Here is a 21,807-nt window from a genome sequence, read left to right as displayed (position 1 = left end):
GATTTAAATAAAATAACATTTCATAATGACATAATTAGATTTATTATTTTAATTGAGTTGTGTTTTGTATCTCTTAAAGCTACATTAAGCAACACCTCAATTTTAAAATTCTCATCCTTGTTTTTAAATCCTTCTGTGACTACTCCTCTCCCTATCTCTGTAATCTCCAATCCTACAACCCTCCAAAATACCTGCGCTCCTCCAATTCTGGCCTCTTGAGTATCCCCGATTTTAATTGCCCCACCATTGGCAACTGCCAAAGCCCTAAGCTCTGCAGTTCCCTCCCCACACCTCTACGCCTCTTGTCCTCTCTCTCCTCCATGAAGATGTTCATTAGAGCCTACCTTTTTGACCAAGCTTCTGGTCATCTACTGCAATATCTCCTTAAGTGGCTCAATGTCAGATTTTGTTTCTTAATGTTCCTGTGAAGCACCTTGGGAAGTTTTACTATGTTAAAGGTGCTTTATAAATATAAGTTGTTGCTGGTCATCAACATTTTCACAAAGAAATCAGCTTCTAGTTTTTATTCCTTAAACAACCAGTTTAGATAAGGTCATACTTTTTCCCTTCAGTCCACACCTCTTTAATTGGCTCTTCCTGTGCACACCATTCTTTAAAATAATGTATTTATATATTTTATGTGTGGGTGCATACCAGATATGATTAGGATTAATATTATCTGAAAGTTGTACAAGTTTCTGTAATGGGGCTTGAACCTATGACTATCTCATATATATATATATATATACAAGGTTGCTACCATTGAGCTAAGGGTAACACTATGATAGTTGAGTTTTAATTATATATATATATATATATACAGCTCTTGTTATACTGAGACTGCCCTGTAGTCAGAGATTAAAATAGTTTAATACTGCTATGAGGTATCAGGACAAGCTATTAAAAACAGTTCATGTACAATCTTGTGATATTTGTAAGAAAAGCACTGCCACTCAACACTTAAATTTTAATCGTGAAATTGTACTTAAATAAAATACCAATTTTAGATGTTTATGAAGCAACAAATTTAAGAATGTTACAGTTGTAGAAAATGAATCAAAGCAGAGGATTTCATCTGTGAATGGCAGTATACAATAAAGAAAATCTTTTTATGCATTCATAACCTAACATTGACTTTTCTTTTGCACTTTTTTTGTAAAGAATGTCTAAAGCTGCAGTGTCTGCTTTCTCACTAACCCTTCTATGCTGTACTAGTTTTATGGATCCTGGTTCTAGGTTTCCCATTAATTGATGTTTCTTCCATATTACATGAACCTCCAGCTTTTCTGCATGAGATACTCATCATATGCCAAAAAGTCTCATGCTTGACTGCAGTGATGAGAATTAGCTTGACAAAGAGCATGGTGGAGCAGTTTGAGAAGTTTTTTTACAATGGCTATAAACTTCTGTAGGCAGGTGCACAGCGGAGGTGCCTGGGCATGTAGTAAAATGCAACAAACAAAAGGAAAGGAGAGTGGTCTCTGCATTTGTATTTTCAAAACATGGCTTTTCTTGTAAAATGTTTAATAGCTCCCGACAGTAGTACCTCGATTGTTGACCATAGTGGCGGGTACCCTATCCCACCCGGTCGAGAATGGAAATTAGCAGGTAACTCAGTAACAGCTCTATGCTGATTTTAAAAAAATCAACTCAAATCGGACCCAAAGTGGCAGCACAGCAGCTAAAAAAAAACAAGAAAAGACACAACACAGCCCATTCTGAATTCTTGACATACAATAAGTACAAGGACCAGCCCAAATCTGCAGCTCATTAATCAAAAGACACATCCCAACCCAACCCAAAAGTCCTGACTCCCACTGATCAGATTAACGGATAACAGAAAGATGGATAAACAATTAGTGTAATTTGTTTCGTTAATGACTGGTCAAAATTGGAAAAGCACTTTGAACTATAGGCAGAGCTTTCAACTTAAACTGGGATTTTAAATGGGTGAAATCAGATTGGCTGCCTGATTTGCCATCCCACTGAAGTGTGTTACTGGAAGCCAATTTGATCTTTCTGGAGGGCACATAATTTGCATTGGTAGGCAAGTGCAAGTGCCATTGCAAGTAACCTACCAGCTGTGGGGCTTTCTCAGACTGTTGAAAACCACAGCCACCTTCCTCTTGGCCCCCTGTGTGAAGAGGTCCGTCAGTACTTTCTTCAGGGATTTGGACTGCTTGCCTGACCTAGACTTTGTAGATTTTAGGAGTAATAGTAAGAAAATTACTAAGTTTAGACAACTTGAAATGAGCAGAAAGCATCATGGATTAAGTCACAAATTGGATACAGCATGTGTATAAAACATCTGTTTGCTGAATATGTAGCATTAGCAACGTAAATGTAGTAGATGTAATTAATTGTATTCCTGTAGACAGTAGATTCTTGGATGAAAATGAATTTAGGAGTGTATAACTTTAAAATAGTTAAGCAAGGTCACCATGGATACGGAAGTATAATGGAGAATGTGTTGACACAGTACAGATAGGAGATATATTCTTGAATAATATCAGTTGGAAAGGGTTGAACTCAGTTGAACAGTACGGACAATAAACTTGTCAAGCACACATAAGAAAGTGGCCCAGTTGCAGTTGTAGTTTCTCACAAACCAAGAGGTCTGTCAGGTGACATGGATTGTTCACTAAAAGGTATAGCAGGGAGAGTATACTGATGTAACAGGAGGCAGCTTGAATTTAAGACACCAAGGTTTTATCCAGCAGGTTGGGTTGTTGTAAGGTACTGTGGACAAGGGGGACTTGCCTGTTTTCTATGATGTATGTGTCAATATAAGGTACGATAGAAGACAGAAAATCTGCTAATCTTATATTTCTTAAAGTATTAAAATTGCTAACAATAGACTCAAACTCATTAAAGCAATAGCTAGATTCTCAATGGGACCCACTTCTGATACCATCTGGAGCCCGGTATCCATCAATTCATTTGGTGTACTTGCCTTCAATACTATGCCAGGTGCCAATTGAGCCAATGAAATGGGAACTCTTGACATAGGGACCTTACCTTGTAAGTGAATGGCAGAGATTCCTCATCTTATTAGGCATATCTGGGCGGCACAGTGGCGCAGTGGTTAGCACCGCAGCCTCACTGCTCCAGGGACCCGGGTTCGATTCTGGGTACTGCCTGTGCGGAGTTTGCGAGTTTTCCCTGTGACCGTGTGGATTTTCGCCGGGTGCTCCAGTTTCCTCCCACAGCCAAAGACTTGCAGGTTGATAGGTAAATTGGCCATTCTAAATTGCCCCTAGTGTAGGTAGGTGGTAAGGATTATGGGATTACTGCAGGGTTAGTATAAATGGGTGGTTGTTGGTCGGCACAGACTTGGTGGGCCGAAGGGCCTGTTTCAGTGCCGTATCTCTAAATAAATAAATATCAGAAAATCCCAGAAGTGGAGACTCAGCGCAACCAGGTCGCTGCCATTTTCCAGTGAATGTTATGGCTGGAGACTGGCAGAAGCCTAATGGATTTCCAGGATCCTTATGCTTGCCTTTCTCAACCAGCCCTGTGATTTGTATGTACAGAATCAACATGAAGATCTGAGAAAACAATACACTGACCTACATGGGGAACATCAGCAACTTGGAGAGGATCACAGTAGAGCAATGAATGAGCACAGCCGGAGATACCTGACCTTACAGCGAGAGAAGGAACAGGAGGTTGCTAAGCTGAAGGGTAATGATGAAAATTTAGTCACTGGATAAAATGTTGTCTTCACTACATGGATGGTCAATTAAATTTTTGTCTCATTATAGAAGCCATTGGTTTTCATTTCAGTAGTGGGTAGATGCTCTACTGCACCAGATTACCAGCCATGCAGTGACAATGAAAATTTACCTCTATGGTATTATTTACAAAATAGCCTAATTTTCATTTCTAATGTTTTAATGCAAGTTTCATTTAAAAGAATACAACTGTGCAATGAAAGTATCTGTTGTTTTCTTATGCTTCCCCTTCTCCACTTTTATTCTGATTCTATCAAAATGCTTGTTCATCGCTCAGTCTTCAGTTCTGAAGAATGATACTGCCTTAAATGTTAATCTGTTTTTTTCACTTTGTAGATGCTGCTGAACTGCTATGCATTTCTAATGTTTTCTGCTCTTATTTCATATGTCCAGCATTCTCATATTTTTCTTGTTTATTTCTATTCTTTTGAAGGGTTTGCAAATAGCCCATGAAAGTAGCTCACTTTGTGCAGTCTTTTTTGTCTTGCTGTAGTACAGCCTTGTAAGTGCTCTGCTCTGCTTTCCACCTGCTTCTAGTTACTGATGAATTTTTCACAAAGATAGAGACCTTCGTGGTTATGACATAATGCTGCGTATGTTGTTTACCTGACTGGAATCAGCTCAACCACAATATTACTGTTGAATAATGCAATGCCAATCATATTACTTAAGAGGTTCTTTGGAAATCGTACATTAATGATATGAAAATACTAGTACAACATAAAACTGGGGCTTCTTCCAGGATTCCAATTTTTGCCCTCCCATGCTTTCTGTATATTACAGAGACTTGCACTTGAAAAGTTTTCAAACTGTGTTGTTCATTAAATTGTCAGGTTGAGACACAAATTAGATGACACCACTAATCCCATAGGAGTTAAGTAATTTGACCTATGTAGCTGTTTGCTAAAGCTTTGACTACTAAATGGAAACATGTAATCTGGACCATTTTATACCCTTAAATGTTTGACCTGGTGAACAAAGTCTTAAAACAACAAAGGGGTTAAGTTGGATCGCCCCGAAAATGGGCACAGGCATTGCGATGTGCGATTATCCTGCTATTGTTCACTGCAATGCAGGCAGCATGCCAGCTTCATGCTGCCTGCTGATTTGAATGATTTCAGCATCCAGCCAGCGCTAACTGAACTGTTGATTGGCTGGACGCATCAGCAGGGAGCCAATATTGTGGGTGGCTAGTGCCACTTAAAAGCTAGCCTGCATCTCTTAAAAGTGCAGGATGGCTGAAGAAGGTGATGGCAGTCATGCAAGAAGTGACTCTGACCTGGGAAACACTGAGGAATGGCACACAGAGGAGAGAGTGGGCTCCCAAGTTATTTAGACACTGCACTGGAGACCTTGATGGAGGAGGTGGAAAAGCAGAGAGATGACCTGTATCCACAAGGGGCCAGGAAGCCCACCCGACAGAAGCTCAGTTGGATCAGTTAGCCATGGAGGTCAACACCCTGAGCACCTGGAGGCAGTGCCTCAAGAAGTTCAATGACCTCACATGAGTGGTCAAAGTCATTGATCCCATCTTCATATGCCGTATCCTATCAACTGCAATATTGGCCTCAGATACTGCTCAATTCACTACAGCCCCATCACTCACCCACCAACAATCTAACATCAGGACTCATACCTAACATTCATAGTTTCACCTCACCTTCAAACACTTAGCACTGCTGCAAGCCTCACACCCACATCTCACAGCTTACACAACTTGCCAGCTATTCCAGCATGACAGCCACATCAGCAAAGCAGATTGCACAACACTCACTGACACACTTTTTTGTCTCTTGCAGGACAAGGTGATGCAGAACCAGAGGCAACAGGAGCTATCCAAAGGGGGAGAGCTGCATCTGCAACTCCTAGCCCCTGGGCAAGGAGAAAGTGCTGGCTGTTATTGGGGCACCCAATGCTGAGGCCAGGGCCAGTGGCGGGGCTGAAAGGATCGAAGGTGACATTATTTCCCACCTATTCCTCCTTCTCACATCCACTTCTCCCTTATCCCACACTCAGTTCTGCTATACAAGCTGCAGATGGTATAAGCCTGCATCTCTTGCTTTTCCCCATCCCTGCATCACAGCCTACCCTTGTGCCTTTCTTCTTTCAAATGCCAGCAAGTGCAACCTGGCCAGGCAGTGGTATAACAGCAAGAACACAGTGATTATGAAGCCACACCATCATTCGATTTCACACTCTCAGCCACCAGCTCAGGTACTGACACTGTGCATAATTTACAGGATGGATTGGAGGCAGGATCTGCATGTGATAACACACTGGGTGTGAGTGGCCTGAGGCCAGGATTGGGGGCAAGGAAAGCGCAGCTGCCAGCTCACTAGTGGGCAAGGTTGCACACAAATGCTGGTGCAGAAGACTTAGATGAGGACTTCGAAGGGGCAGCCTAAAGAAGAAGGCTGTTGGGAACATACAATGAAATGTTTGATGCATTGGGAAGCTTGCCAGAAAGTCTGTCTTCAGTGTCAAGGAGCATGGAGGAGTCTGTCACCAAATTGACCAGGAATTTGCACAGAACCTAAAGCCCATCCTTTCCAGTGTGGAAATCGGCACCAACTTCATTTGCACACTTGTGGACCCAACCATGATGCAGCGTTGGATGGCCAATGTCGCAGCTTCCTTTGCAGCACAAGAAGCAGCCACCCAACATCGGTAAGTGCTGCCATGGAAGCTCTGACTACTGTCATGAAAGCTCAGACTACTGCCATCATGCTTGTGGATTACACTGTGCAAAAGGGCTTACAGCGTGTCGCAGCAGTTAAGCAATCTGTCCTCCAGAAATGACTAGGATTTCTGATGCGCTGTCACAGGAGAGTGGCAGTGGCTCCATGGAGCACAAACTTGGTGTTCTCTCTCAGCATTCGTCCTCCCACCCCTGTCATTCCACCAGTGGCCTTGCTGTTGCCTATCAGCCAGTCTGCCCAGACTGCTGCCACGCATGTCGCGATGTTGCAGTCCGCAGCCAGGGCTTCTACGCCCAGAGCTGCTTGAGGTTGTCCTACAAAGCCATTTGCAATCTCCTCCACTAAAGTCAGGTGGCTTTCACCAGCCATGCTGCAGCCACTGGGCTAGCACTGCAGAGAAACTCGAGGATAGGCAAAGGCACACAAAAGACAGGCACTAAATGGATGCGCAAAGGTGATTAGTTGACATTTTATGTGCACTGTGGCATGATTTAATTGGTACATTTGGTTTGGAATGTTTATTTTATGGTGGCTTTTTTTGCATTGTGGCCAAGCACAGGCTGTGATGCTCAGTGACAGAGGGATAGTAAGGTGTGAGGCTGTTGGTGAATGGGGAATTGGAGTTGTCTTATATTGTACTCGGATGAATCCTTCACATACAGCCTGGACAGAAAGGAGCTGTCTAGATTTTCTCCTTGCTTCCTCTTCCTCGTTCTCATATTCCTGCTCCTCAGCTGCTTGCCATATAGCTGGTAGCAAGGGCTGCCCCTTCTTTTGGTGAGAATGTGCAGCATTCAGTGGGCTGCTCCAGTGCAATTCAGGCAGTGGAAATGTTGTTTTAGCTCTATTACATTTTGTGTGACAACATGGCTTTCATTGTATGCATGGATTGCACACCAGAATAATGTGCCATGTTCCCAGAACTCAATGTTTGAATCCCTTCAATCAGGTTTTCCCCTCTGCCACAGTACTGAAATATCTCTTATCAAAGTCACAAATGACATCCTGTGTGGCTGTGGCAAAGGTAAACTTTCCCTCCTGATCCTTCTCAACCTGTCTGCAGCCTTTGGCATGGTTGATCACACCATCCTCCACCAAAGCCTCTCCACTGTCATCCAGTTAGGTGGGACTGTATTCGCCTGGTTCCATTTTTATCTATCTAATTGTAGTCAGAGAATCACCTTCAATGACTTCTCTCCCTACTCCTACACCTTTACTTCTTGTATCCCCGAAGGATCTATCCTTGGCCCCTTATACTTTCACATCTACATGCAGCCCCTCAGCGACTTCATCCAAAAACACAGTACCAGTTTCCACATGTACGCTGACAACCTCTACCTGATCACCACCTCTCTTGACCCTTCCACTGTCTTTGTATTATTAGACGGCTTGTCAGACATCCAGTACTGGATGAGTAGAACTTTCCTCCAACTAAATATTGGGAAGAGCAAAGCTATTGTTTTTTTTGGTCCCCACCACAAATGCCATTCCATAGCCACTGACTCAATCACTCTCCCTGGCAACTGTTGAGGCTGAACCAGATTGTTCACAACTTTGGTGTCATATTTGACCCCCAAATTTTTTTTATTCTTTCATGGGATGTGGGTGTTGTTGGCAGACCAGTATTTGTTGCCTATCCCTAATTGCCCTTGAACTGAATTGCCATTTCAAAGGGCAGTTAAGAGTCAACCACATTGCTGTGGATCTGGAGTCACATGTAGGGTAGACCAGGTAAGGATGGCAGATTTCCTTCCCTAAAGGACATTTGTGAATCAGATGGGTTTTTACGACAATCAGTGATAGTTTCATGGCACTATTACCGAGACTAGCTTTCAATTCCAGATTTTTATTAACTAAAAATAAGCTTCCGACCACAAATCCACACCATATTTTCACCTCCGTATTATTGCCCAACTCTCCCCCTGTCGCAGTTTATTTGCTGCTTCAAATATACATGGCACAGTGGACTATTACTGCTGCTGCCAGGATACTAGGCACTAACCTACATGATTTGCTGCCTATGGTCACACTCTAGCTGGACATTGAGGAAGTGGAATCCCTTTCGATTCCAGTATAAGGCAGAGTTGATATGCAGTGCCCACAAAGTGACATCTGTGTAGTCAGTGGCACCCTGCATAAGCCTGCAATCCTAGCAAAGCCAAGTGCTTGCTCCACTCTGGCCTTCGTCATCAGACTAGCTTTTATTTTAAATTCCAGATTTATTAATGGAATTCAAATTTCACCATCTGCCATGGTAGGATTCAAACTCATGTCCCCAGTGCATTAGTCTGGGCTCTGGATTACTAGTCCAGTGACATTACCACTACGCCCACCGCTCCCCTTCTTAATTATGCCCTTTACATTTAAGTCTAAACCATTGACATACACCATGAAAAGCAAGGGACCTAGTATGAGCCCTGCAAAACCCCACCTGAAACAGTCTTCCCAGTTGCAAAATCACCGGTTGACCATTCCTGCATCTGAGCCAATTTTGAATCCAACTGCTACTTTCCCTTGGATCCTATGGTCTTTTATATTTCTTATCAGTCTGCCATGTGAGATCTAGTCAAAAGCCTTGCTAAAATCCATGTAGACTACATCAAATGTGCTACCCTCATCAACCCTCCTTGTTACATCCTCAAAGAGATTTTTGCTGTATGCTTTTGCTGTATTCCATGGGGAATGCTTGCTTGTGCTTCCATGCCTAGGAGCATTTGGTTTGTGCAGAAGCCTTGAAGTCAGCAAAAAGTCCTTCATCACCTGCCACACCACTCCCTGTAGACCTTTGCAACTTGAAGGAATTATAGAAAGCAACAAACAGTAGTAGAATTGTAGCAACAGCCAGAAGAAATCAACCAGCAACTAACCTGAAAATAATTGATGATCCTTGCACTAATTGTGCTAATTGGGGGACCTTTCTGCTGCTGAACCTGTGTTCAGCCGTGCAAGGTTAAGAGAGGCGTTAGCTGGAACATTTAGCTCAAAAATTGCACCGCTGATGTCAAGTTGCTCTAATCTGCATACTTCCAGCTGCACCAATGCCCTCGCCAATACGTCATCCGGTGCAGTTCGCTTAAAGGAGTTCCACGGACATTTGTAGCGCCCAAAAAATTTCTAACCCCTAAATGCTAAAGAAAACTAAAGGTTATGTTTAACTTTATAATGTCTTCAAAGTTGATCTAATAACAGGGAGCTGCGACTTACCATACAGCATCTGTGTTCACAGAGAATATCTATAATGTACTTGAAGAGAACAAAAAATTGAGGAAGGCCCACCAGGATGTTCATGTTCAACTCCAGGATGTGAGGGTAAAGTCAAGATTCTACTAATCAGTTTTGCTTTTTCACTTTTTCTATGTTTGGTTATTTTTAATATGGCGCGGAGGACAACATAACAAGTGGATTTCTAAAATTACTAATACATATTATCGCCTTCATCCATTTTGAATTGTCTTGTTCAAAATTAAGTTTGGAGAGTATGCGATATTTTACGGTTGGTATATTATTGCTTAGGAACAATCTTTAATATGCTATGTTGACAAAAGTAGAATTTTTGAAGTTTGAGGGATTAGGTTGTCTGGTGAATAAACTTCATTTTTATCTGGGACTTGAGTTTGAATCCAGCTTAGACTAATGGGATGAAAGTCTTCTCTGCATTGGCTGTAAGGATCCTACGTGAATTGAGTTTGGGCAATTTCAACCCAGTTTGTTATTCATAAGCCAGTAATACAAATATGCAACAAAAACAAGAAATGCTGGATTCACTCAGCAGGTCTGGCAGCATCTGTGGAAAGAGAAGCAGAGTTAACGTTTCGGGTCAGTGACCCTTCTTCGGAACTGACAAATATTAGAAAAGTCACAGATTATAAACAAGTGAGGTGGGGGTTGGGCAAGAGATAACAAAGGAGAAGGTGCAGATTGGACCAGGCCGCATAGCTGACCAAAAGGTCAAGGAGCAAAGGCAAACAATATGTTAATGGTGTGTTGAAAGACAAAGCATTAGTACAGATTAGGTGTGAATATACTGAATATTGAACATCAGCAAGTGCAAACCTGAAGAAAAACAACCTGAAAAAAACAGTGGGTAAGCAAACTGAACAAACTAAGATGAAATGAAATAAATGCAAAAAAAGATTGTAAAAAATGTAAAAAGGAATGCAAAAAAAAGGAAGAAAAAATAACTAAAAATGACTAAAAATGAAAGTAAAGTGGGGGGCTGTCATGCTCTGAAATTATTGAACTCAATGTTCAGTCCGGCAGGCTGTAGTGTGCCTAATCGGTAGATGAGATGCTGTTCCTCGGTCTTGCGTTGATGTTCACTGGAACACTGCAGCAATCCCAGGACAGAGATGTGAGCATGAGAGCAGGGGGAGTGTTGAAATGGCAAGCAACCGGAAGCTCAGGGTCCTGCTTGCGGACTGAGCGGAGATGTTCCGCAAAGCGGTCACCCAGTCTGCGCTTGGTCTCCCCAATGTAGAGGAGACCACACTGTGAGCAGCGAATACAGTATACTACATTGAAAGAAGTACAAGTAAATCGCTGCTTCACCTGAAAGGAGTGTTTGGGGCCTGGGATAGTGAGGAGAGAGGAGGTAAATGGGCAGGTATTACACCTCCTGCGATTGCAAGGGAAGGTGCCTTGGGACGGGGACGAGGTGGTGGGGGTAATGGAGGAGTGGACCAGGGTGTCGCGGAGGGAACGAAATACGAATACAAATATGCATCTACTTTGACACTTAATTGGCCATTTTACCCCTCTATAAGGCTAGCTTGCGATGATTTTCATCACCTGTCAGATGGAAACAGGGTGGAAGTCCAGTGAAAATGTTGGCATAACATGCTGTGTCCCATTCTGCCAGTATCTGGTTATCCCCATTTTGGGGGGCGTGAAATGGGTAGCCCATGTCTATATCTCATTAGCCTGTGCAAATCTGGGTCATATAATGTCAATAGGATCTGATGCAATTTTGAAAACCAATGGGCAGAAGCATGGAAAGCATACACTCTGCCCACTGGTACTTGACAGAGAGAGGCCTAACCAGTGAAGAGATAAAACAAGTATGGTTTCTCAGTTAGTTTCAGTTATTCTTCTGTCGATGTCTCATCAGTGTAAACAAAAATGCAACATGATTTTTTTTTTCTGTAGCAATTACATAAGAATTTATTGTTGCAACATGGTCAGCTGCAAGTGACTTTAGAAGACCACAAGAACTCGCTATCGGCTGCCCAGGTGAGAAAATGTGATTAAAAATTATAATTTTTGGATGGACTGAAAATATATACAAACCTTGCAACAGGAAAATTGAATTCTGTCTAATCTCACCCCACTTTGCATTCTGTGCAATTACATTTTGTAAAACACAATTATGCAACCTACAAATTAACTTCCGTACAGATAGCTGATTACTTGAAAGTACTGATTTTCTTTTACCAAAGACAGCTTTAAAGTTAGTACTGCCAGATCTGATAATAAAAATGCTATTTGTTCTTTTGTTGACGGTTGCTTTTCCAAATTTCCAGCATGCTATCTGAGAATGAATGGGTTCTTGCCATGACCTGTTTGACAGTTTCTGTATAGGGAATTTTATTCACATTTAAATTAATATTTTATTTGTAGATCAGTAAAACCCATTTATATTTTATTCCAACAATTCTTTCTGAAGTCTCTTATTCCTGCTTTTGAAGTCATTGAGTCATAGGCTGGAATTTTACACCGCCCCCCCCACCCCACCCCGGCAGGAGCAGGCTGGTGGTGGGGAGGATTATAAAATTGACCGGGAGCCGGGGGAGGCATTCCCGTTGTCTTCCTGCCCGCGCAGCAATTTTACGAGGGGCGACGGTGGCGAGAAACGGCCCGTCCACCCCAGGCCAACAAAGTCCCTTAAGTGGCCAAGGACCTGCCACTGGGGTGGCGGGGGGTGGGGTGGGGGGGTGGGTGGTGTGGAGAGGAGCGCCTCAGACCCTCCAGGAGGCCGCCAAGTAAAGCCTGGTGGTCTCCTTGTGAGCTGGGGAGGGGCCTGCCTGATCGGGCACTCTGTACCCCACGGAGTCTAAATCAGGGTTAATGTGCATGTATGTGAATGCACGGAGTGTGATTAATAAGATTGGTGAGGTACAGGCGCAGATTGCCATGTGGAAATATGATGTTGTGGCTATAACAGAGACCTGAGTCAAAGAAGGGCAGGCCTGGGTATTAAATACAAGGTGTTCAGGAAAAGATAGGAAAGGGAAAAAGGGGGGAGGGGTGGTGGTATTGATTAAGGAGAGCTTTGCAGTGCTGGAGAAAAGGATGTCCCAGAGGGGTGGAGGACAGAATCAATTTGGCTACAGCTATTGAACAAAAAAGGTGCAATTACATTGCTCGGTGTTGTTAGTAGGCCACCAGCTTGTAGAAGGACGTGGAGGAACAAACTTGGAATGAAAATACAGAGAGGTGCAAAAATTATAGGGTAGTTATAATGGGGGACTATAATTATCCAAACATAGACTGGGATAATAGTATTGTAAAGGCCAGTGAGGGGCAAGAGTTCCTAGAGTGTGTTCAGGAAGATTTTCTACAGCAGTATGTTTATAGTCCAACAAGAATGGAGGCACTGCTAGACCTGGTTCTTGGGAATGAGGTGGTCCAAGTGGATCAAGTGTCAAGAGGAGAGCATTTAGGAGACAGTGATCATTGTATCATAAGGTTTAGACTGACTATGGAAAATGACAAAGAACAATCCAGAGTAAGAATAGGTATGATCAGTAAGTTCAGGGATGACACCAAAATTGGTGGTGTCGTAAATAGTGAGGAGGAAAGCCTTAGATTACAGGACGATATAGATGGACTGGTAAGATGTGGCAAATGGAATTTAATCCTGAGAAGTGTGAGGTGATGCATTTTCGGAGGACTGACAAGGCAAGGGAATATACAATGGATGGTAGGACCCTAGGAAGTACAGAGGGTCAGCGGGACCTTGGTGTACTTGTCCATAGATCACTGAAGGCAGCAGCACAGGTAGATAAGGTGGTTAGGAAGGCATATGGGATACTTGCCTTTATTAGCCGAGGCATAGAACATAAGAGCAGGGAGGTTATGATGGAGCTGTATAAAATGCTAGTTAGGCCAAAGCTGGAGTACTGTATACAGTTCTGGTCACCACACTCTAGGAAGGATGTGATTGCACTGGAGAGGGTGCAGAGGAGATTCACCAGGATGTTGCCTGGGCTGGAGCATTTCAGTTATGAAGAGAGACTGGATGGGCTAGGTTTGTTTTCCTTAGAACAGAGAAGGCTGAGGGGAGATATGATTGAGGTTTACAAAATTATGAGGGGCATTGATAGGTTCGATAGGAAGAAACTTTTTTCCTTAGTGGAGGGGTCAATAACCTGGGGGCATAGATTTAAGGTAAGGGGAAGGAGGTTTAGAGGGGATTTGAGGAAAAATGTTTTCACCCAGAGGGTGGTTGGAATCTGGAACGCACTGCCTGAAGAGGTGGTAGAGGCAGGAACCCTCACAACATTTAAGACGTATTTAGATGAGCACTTGAAATGCCATAGCATAGAAGGCTACGGGCCAAGTGCTGGAAAATGGGGTTAGAATAGTTAGGTGCTTGATGGCCGGCACAGACACAATGGGCCAAAGGGCCTGTTTCTGTGCTGTAGAACTCTATGACTCTAATGGAGCTGGGGCAAATAAATCGGATTCAAAAGTTGGCAGGAAAACTCGTAGCTGAATAATGGGCAACCTTCAAAGAAGAGATAGTTCCGGCACAGTCAAGGTATGTTCCCTCGAAGGGGAAAGGTAGGGTAAACAAATCCAGAGCTCCTTGGATGACGAACGAGATAGAGATTAAGATGGAGAAGAAAAAGTGTGCTTAAGTGTGGTAAAAGGGGGAGTGGGGCTGATTAGAGAGTATAAAGGCGATTTACACATGGATGCAGAGGGCATAGCTTTGAATACTTTGCATCTGTCTTTACCAAGGAAGAAGATGTAACTCAGGCAATGGTAAAAGAGAAGTTAATTCAGACACTAGAAGGGTTTAAAATTGATAAAGAAGACATATTAGTTAAGTTGTCTGTACTTAAAGTGGATAAAGCACCAGGACCGGATGAGATGCATCCAAGGATACTGAGGGAACTGAGGGCGGAAATCGCGGAGGCACTGGCCATAATTTTTCAGTCTTTCTTAGACTCGGGGTGGTGCCAGAGGACTGGAGAATTGCAAATTTTACACCCTCCAGTCTGAAAAACAACCATTTACTACGACTTGCTGTTTTCTGTCCTTAAGCCAATTTTTTATCCAATTGGACTCTGACCCTCCTATTCCATTAGGCTTAATTTTGTTAACTAGCCTTTTATGTGGTTCCATATCAAACGCTTTCTTAAAATCCATATACACATCTACCGCATTCCCTTCATCAACCTTCTCTGTTACTTCATCAAAAAATTCAATTAGATTAGTCAAGCATGATCTGCCTTTTACAAATCCATGCTGGCTATTCTTAATTAACTCAAACCTCTCCAAGTGCCTGTTGATTTTTTTTCCCTGATTATTGTTTCTAAAATCTTTCGCACCACTGATGTTAAACTAACTGGCCTGTAATCGCTATTGATTTTGTTTGATGCTCTTGAACTCACTATAAGCCTGACAGATAGCGCTGCATATCGTGACACCATTATTCCCGGCCAGAATGGAGATGATTCAGTAATTTCCCTTCAGATAGATCAATAGCTTAATTTGCTACTGCCCAAAGCTTGCACCAAACAAATGTAGAGATCAGAGTTTAGAAAATGGCTCCTATTTTGTGGATGGCAATTTCATAGATCATGACTACTCTCAAACTGAGACTGCTTCACTGGGGATAATTTTTCTGTATAGCTATCCATAGGTCAGGTGCTGGACACAGTTATTGCCTGATGGCGCCAACATAAGTCCCAAACCTTTTTGTGGTCGGATTTCATTACAGTACTTATGCTGAACACTAACCGGCATCTTTCGAATTGGGGAATGCTGGCAGCTGCTCCAGAGCTGCGCTAGAGGTACATACGAACATATGAATTAGGAGCAGGAGTCGGCCACTTGGCCCTTCGAGCCTGCCGCACCATTCAATAAGTTCATGGCTGAACTAGTTACTCCACATTTCCACCTACCCCCAATAACCTTCCACCCCTTTGTTTATCAAGAATCTATCTACCTCTGCCTTAAAAATATTCAAAGACTCTGCTTCCACTGCCTTTTGAGGGAGAGAATTCCAAAGACTCACGACCCTCTGAGAGAAGAAACTTTTCCTCATCTCTGTCTTAAATGGGCGACCCCTTATTTTCAAACAGTGACCCCTAGTTCTAGATTCTCCCACAAGGGAGAATCCACCCTGTCAAGATCCCTCAGAATCTTATGTGTTTCAATCAACTCGCCTCTTACTCTTCTGAATTCCAGCAGATACAAGCCGAGCCTCTCCAATCTTTCCTTGTAAGACAGCCAGCCCATCCCATTTATTAGTCTAGTAAACCTTCTCTGTATTGCCGCCAACGCATTTACAGCCTTCCTTAAATAAGGAGACCAGTACTGTACACAGTACTCCAGATGTGGTCTCACCAATGCCCTGTATAGCTGGAGCATAACCTCCCTACTTTTGTATTCAATTCACCTAGCGCTAAACAATAACATTCTATTAGCTTTCCTAATTACGTGCTGTACCTGCATTCTAACCTTTTGCGATTCATGCAGTAGGACACCCAGATCCCTCTGCATCTTAGAGCTCTGCAATCTCTCACCATTTAGATAAATGCTTGTTTTTTATTCTTCCTGCCAAAGTGGACAATTTCCCACTTTCCCACATTATACTCCATTTGCCAGGTTTTTGCCCATCACTTAACCTATCTATATCCCTTTGTAGCCTCCTTATGTCCTCTTCACAACTTACTTTCCTACCTATCTTTGTGTCATCAGCAAATTTAGCAACCATACATTTGGTATCTTCATCTAAGTCATTTATATAAATTATAAAAATAAGGTAGACCCTTAAAGGACGGCAAGTGGCATTCCTAGGGGGTGGGAGGTACTGGGTGACTGGCAGGAAGTGGAATGCTTTTAGTGGGTCAGGAGAAGTGAAAAAATCAATAGGGTGTTACAGTTGACTTCAGTGCCTGTGGGCTATGGCAGGGCATGGTAATCTGAGTTCCTGCTCCTGATTACTATCCAGTGTCCTTTCTGGAAACTACACACGAAGATGTTTGAGGACAATAAGGTCAGGCCTGTGGTGATGTCATTGTCCTCTTCTGTGCCCTTGCTCTCACTGCCCCCACACTATGGTCAAAGAGTCTGCCAACATTCACTGTCTACATTCCCACGCGGAAATGAAAGAATGGGAAAAATGGCTCCTTTGGGCAACGTACCCAAAGACAGTCGGTGCCAATGAACTGTGATGCAGCAAGAGACAGGACCTTCAGGAAAGGTAAAATGGCAAATAAATAGTTTCCCAACTGATTTATGCCTGAAAAGCTACTGGTGCCACTGAGAAAATTAGCGATACTTTTGAATGCCAGGCCGAATGTGCTTTCTTGTACTTAAACCCAACATGGGCACAATGAACGGAACAACCTCCCTCTGTGTTGTATGATTCTGTGAATATACTTAGGGCTAATGTCAAATTCTGGAGATATCCCCTGGGCTTATATCTGAATTTGTTACCAATTACCACATTAATTTTTTTTTTAAATTACAGGCTCAGGTAGAAGAATACAAACAGCTAAGGGAAACCTTAAACAAAATGCCCAGCTTAAGACAAGCTGAACAAATGCCATCTTCCAATGCAGAGAAATCACAGCAAGGTGTTGCTGAGACCTTTCAATATCATGAAAATCTGGGAGCACGTGACCAGATACCAAATAGAAGTGTAGGTAACCAGCATGATGAGGTATGTCAAAGTGTAACTGAAATGGTGCACGGAATTGAATTAAACTTCCTTTCATCAAACTAAGAAGCTGTAGAATTGAGCTATCAATTTATAACACTGATGACAAGTTGGAATAAAAACAGGAAAAGCTGAAAATACACAACTTGTCAGCATTGGAAAAACAATCAATATTTTGGGTATTTCTAGCCTCTTTTTTTAATCTATCAGCCAATAGTTAGATTTTGTTTTTGCAGCATTGATCAGGCAAATATGAATATTTTGCCCTAAAAATGTACTTCAAAAATAACAAATACACAATTGAATACTTATAATCAGCTCTTATAAGTTATTCACAAAACCTTATGAGAGTTCCACATATTTTGTCTAAGAAATGGTTAAACAAAATTAGCCGTTTTAAATTCATTGTGATGCAAGGTCACAGATCTGAAACATTAGCTCTGTTTCTGCTAGATGCTGCCAGACCTGATGTGTATTTCCAGCTCTTTCTGTTTTTATTATATTGAATTCATTAAGGTTGGGTTGCACACGGAATTAAAACATAAGGCTGCTCTGACATTTGTCGGGTGTTTTCCTGTCATAGCTTTGTGCAGGAACACTGTTGATAAATCCAAAAAGATTTCTTCTGGTCAGTATTTCTGATTAAATTGTAGGCTTCCGAATATCAAACAGATAATATCTTCCTTAATGTGTTTATAAATTTGCTGCATGTAGTGTCTAAAGGAAAGAATGCCCACTTGTTTCTAATCTAACCCATAATAATGAAACAAGTAAAGAAGTTACATTCATGTAGCACCTTTCAGAACTTCAGGATGTATCAAAGTACTTCACAACCAATGAAGCAGTTTTATAGTATAGTCACTGTTGCCATTTAGGGAAACTATGGAAGAAAGACTCCCCTGCCTGCCAGTTATAAGCAACTAAAATTCCAGTAGCCTGAAATATGTTCCTTTTGGCACAGGGACACAGTACAAAGGTATCTAATGCTGGATAAATTGAGTCAGATTGCCAAAAGAATGGCTTGTGTAGAGTGTGCGAAAATTCATAATGTTGCAGTAGCAGGTGATTTTCTGAGATTGAGCTTGAAGCTTGTTTTTGGGGCAATAGAGTAAGCCTATACTCTACATCTTAACTTATGCAGGAGCGCTTGCAGCTGATAGGTGCTAAAAGCATTCCCTAGGATGGACTAAACAATCATTCAAAGAACTATAGAGATAAATTCATTAAACAAAAACATGACCTTAATGTTGAACAGATTTCATTTTGTCATATTAGAAGTGATGAATTGTGAGCGGGGCAATAGAGAAGAGTTAGTACACTAAATAAAATTACACATCTATCTTTATTTCAGAAGATAGATGCACAGTTACATATTAAGCCAATGATAGGGGAGAATGATGACACTAAAATAAGAGATCATGAAGAAGTACCAGAGAAGCAATATGCTCAACATGAAAACTGGATAAGGAATGAACATCTAGGACTTTCAGATTTGAAAAAGCGTGGGTATGAAGCAGAGGAGCCTCACCCTGAGTGGGAACAGGAAGAGCAAGAAGATCATACAGTGGAGCAGACAGAGCTCCATAGGCAACATAAAGAGGAAGAAGAAACTGAACATCATCTGACAGAGGATCAGGATAATGAAAATTACCAAACACAGGAACAGAATCTGGCTAGAAGCAGCCCTACTGAGGTAATAAATATTAATTATATATTAATTGTGTTTAATTGTATGCAGGTGGTGGGCATTAACAGAGCATTCACTTGTGCCTCTATAAACAGATACAGACTGAAACTGTGGTTGTTGGTTAAGAGGTACATGCCTGTAATGTGTAACTCTAAGGAAATGCTTATTAAAGTGTGTAAAGATTGGCTCCAGTTCTATCCTTCACCAACTGGTTTTCTGGAGTGTAACAATACATTATAAATTTAGCTGTGAAAGCACTATATAGCTTCTATGTCTTTAGCCAACTTTTAATAATGTACGTTGATAGATCAATTTGTCTTTAAATTGCATACCTTTAGTAAAAACAAGTTGATCTCCCATGACTATACCAAAAGTGAAAAAAGGCTTTGCCTGTAATGTTTGCAATCCCAGTCTCTGATCATTTCCATCATATTCTGTTTTTCTGTTTGTCTTTCATTCTTTTTCACTCCTTCTTTCTTTCTGTCTTTTACAGATCTCTTGCTTGTTCTCTCACTACCCTCCCCCACTGTAATATATCCCTCTCACAGTTTTTTTAGTTGAGTTGTCAACACTGTATATCTGTTTGCTTATGACTTGTTCTCACAATCCCCCATTTGTGTCAATTGTGTCCTTGTCTCCTCATTTTTTGCATGTATCTTATTTTTTATCTTTGTTAAACACAATTTGTTTCTCTTTTCGCTGTGCCTCACATTGTCCTTCCTTTTCATCTCACCTGCCGTGGGGGCAGAGTTTCCTCCTTGGGTACAACCCAGAAGTTATCCTGAAAAATGCATCTAATGTTGCCCTAATTTTGCCGATTTCAAGTTACACCCAAGTATGCTCCCAATCTCATTTGAATATAGCCAAAATTAAACTGAGTGCAAATAGGCATAAAGCAGCATAAACAATCAAGGTCCAAGTAAACATCAAACCCACACCAGTATATTTCTTCTGTGAGTCTTAAAATTTCAATTTCAATTGATTTGATTATCATTTATGCACATCGGGCACAACATATTTTTAAAAAAACTTATAAATGGAGAAGCTTTTCAATTTGTAATAAAACAAAAATGCAGTAAGAGAAACTAAAATACAAAGCAGGCTCATCCAAGACCAGATTTTAGACAAGTAGTCTGACAGCACGTTGGCACTGGGGGATTCAAAAGAGGTGATAGAGTTGAGTGTTGGCAGTGTATATGACCCCATGTCTTTGGATGATGTTGCCAAGGGCAGCGCATAGATGAGCAAGAGGAGAAAGCCAAGGATAAATATTTGAGTCTTTGGAGATGAGAAGAGAGGCCATTACTGGAGATGCTTTGGTTACAATTGGATTGATAGGAATGGAATCAAGCAAAGACAGCCCCACTCAGCTGGACTACAGAAAAGGGGTGTTGGAGGAGGATGATATGATCAACCATGTCAAAGGATGCAGAGGTCTTGGAAGATGTCTTTCTTGACTTTGGTTAGGGCGTTTCATTGCTATGGAGGGGGCAGAAACCTAATTGAAGATTTTCAAACAGGGAATTGCAGTAGACATGGGTACAGGTTTGAGAGAACATGTAGAAATCATTCCATCCCTTAGATTATACTAGTTACCCTGTTTGTGATGTTTTCATAAATGGACAGGGCTATGTCTGGGGAAAGCAGTAATCATTAACATTCAGTCAGCCTTCTGATAATGTTTTTGAATGGTTTGCTCAATTTCTTTTTGAACATTGCTTATAGGAATGTTTTAGTGAGCTTGCTTATTATATTCCTTGTTTCTTTGTTTAAACCACTCACAATTAAAATTAGCTTCATGTTGGCTTTTTCTGGATTGACCAAGTCAATTTGCATTAAAGCCAATTTAAATGTACACCAAATTGGTTATATGTATCCATTCACGTGCACTTCTAATTTAATTCTCAATCAGTTATTCAGATATATAGATGGTACTATTCAGCCTTAATAAGCAGACACATATCTTATCCTTCTTTAAAAATCTTAAGATTTAGGATATTTTACATGACATTACAGTAATGTTTCTGTATGCCCGAACATTGATTGTTCTTTGATTTAGCATGACCTTCTGCATCTCTGCTTCGCTCAAAGATGACATAAGAGGGCAGCAGAGGAGTAATCTGTTGTCTTATAAATATTACATACTCTCTTCTCAAAATGAGTGAAAGTGCAATCCTTGTTTGCTTTGCGTTTTATTAGTTTTGTAAAGCAGACATCCCTGAATTAGCACTTATTCTACAGAGCACAAAATAACTGGAGAGTGGATTGCAGGCCGTCCTTTCAGTAGCATTATTTCAAAAGCTTTAAACAACACCACATACAAGATAGTTTTGCTTTACAGACTATGCTGTTTAAAATGATCATTGCAGACAATTTATGTTTCGTCACCAGTTGATTAGTATTTTACTGTGAATTTCCTTGACGTGCAGTACTGTTGTTATGGAGGCACGCAGAGAAGGACTTTGTATGCAGCAAAGTTCCATAAATAACAATGGGATGATTAAAACATTAATCTGTTTTTGTTGTTTGTTGAGGGAAAGTGTTTTCCAGAAGAGCAGGAGAATTCCCTGCTTTTTAAATTGAGCCATGGAATCCTTAACATTTCCTGAATCAGACAGGGCCTTGTTTTAACATCTCCTCCAAAGGCTGAGGCTGGCCCCTCTGACAATGCAGCACTCTTAGTCCTGCACTGGTGTGCCTACATTATGTCCTTAAATTTTAGACCGGGATTTTACTGAGCTCCCGATGTCGGGATCTGTGGGGGGCGGGGGTTGCCAGAAGATTGTATCGGCA

General features: G+C 41.6%; 1 protein-coding gene across 8 annotated transcripts in view; it reads left to right on the top strand.

The window, feature by feature from the left end:
• Nucleotides 1-21,807, top strand: part of golim4a (golgi integral membrane protein 4a) — a 145,052-nt gene that overhangs the window by 64,118 nt on the left and 59,127 nt on the right. For 7 of the 8 annotated variants that reach the window (XM_068042194.1, XM_068042192.1, XM_068042190.1 and 4 more), the window contains exons 5-9: nt 3,534-3,684; nt 9,660-9,742; nt 11,579-11,662; nt 17,139-17,330; nt 18,679-19,020. In XM_068042194.1, the coding sequence (XP_067898295.1) occupies nt 3,534-3,684; nt 9,660-9,742; nt 11,579-11,662; nt 17,139-17,330; nt 18,679-19,020 (852 nt within the window). The remainder of the gene's footprint in view (nt 1-3,533; nt 3,685-9,659; nt 9,743-11,578; nt 11,663-17,138; nt 17,331-18,678; nt 19,021-21,807) is intronic. The other variant, XM_068042196.1, reaches the window with a different exon arrangement.

This window comes from Heterodontus francisci, chromosome 11 (genome assembly GCF_036365525.1).
Source record: "Heterodontus francisci isolate sHetFra1 chromosome 11, sHetFra1.hap1, whole genome shotgun sequence".
Classification (NCBI taxonomy): Eukaryota; Metazoa; Chordata; class Chondrichthyes; order Heterodontiformes; family Heterodontidae; genus Heterodontus; species Heterodontus francisci.
This window is presented reverse-complemented; position numbering and strand designations above follow the sequence as displayed.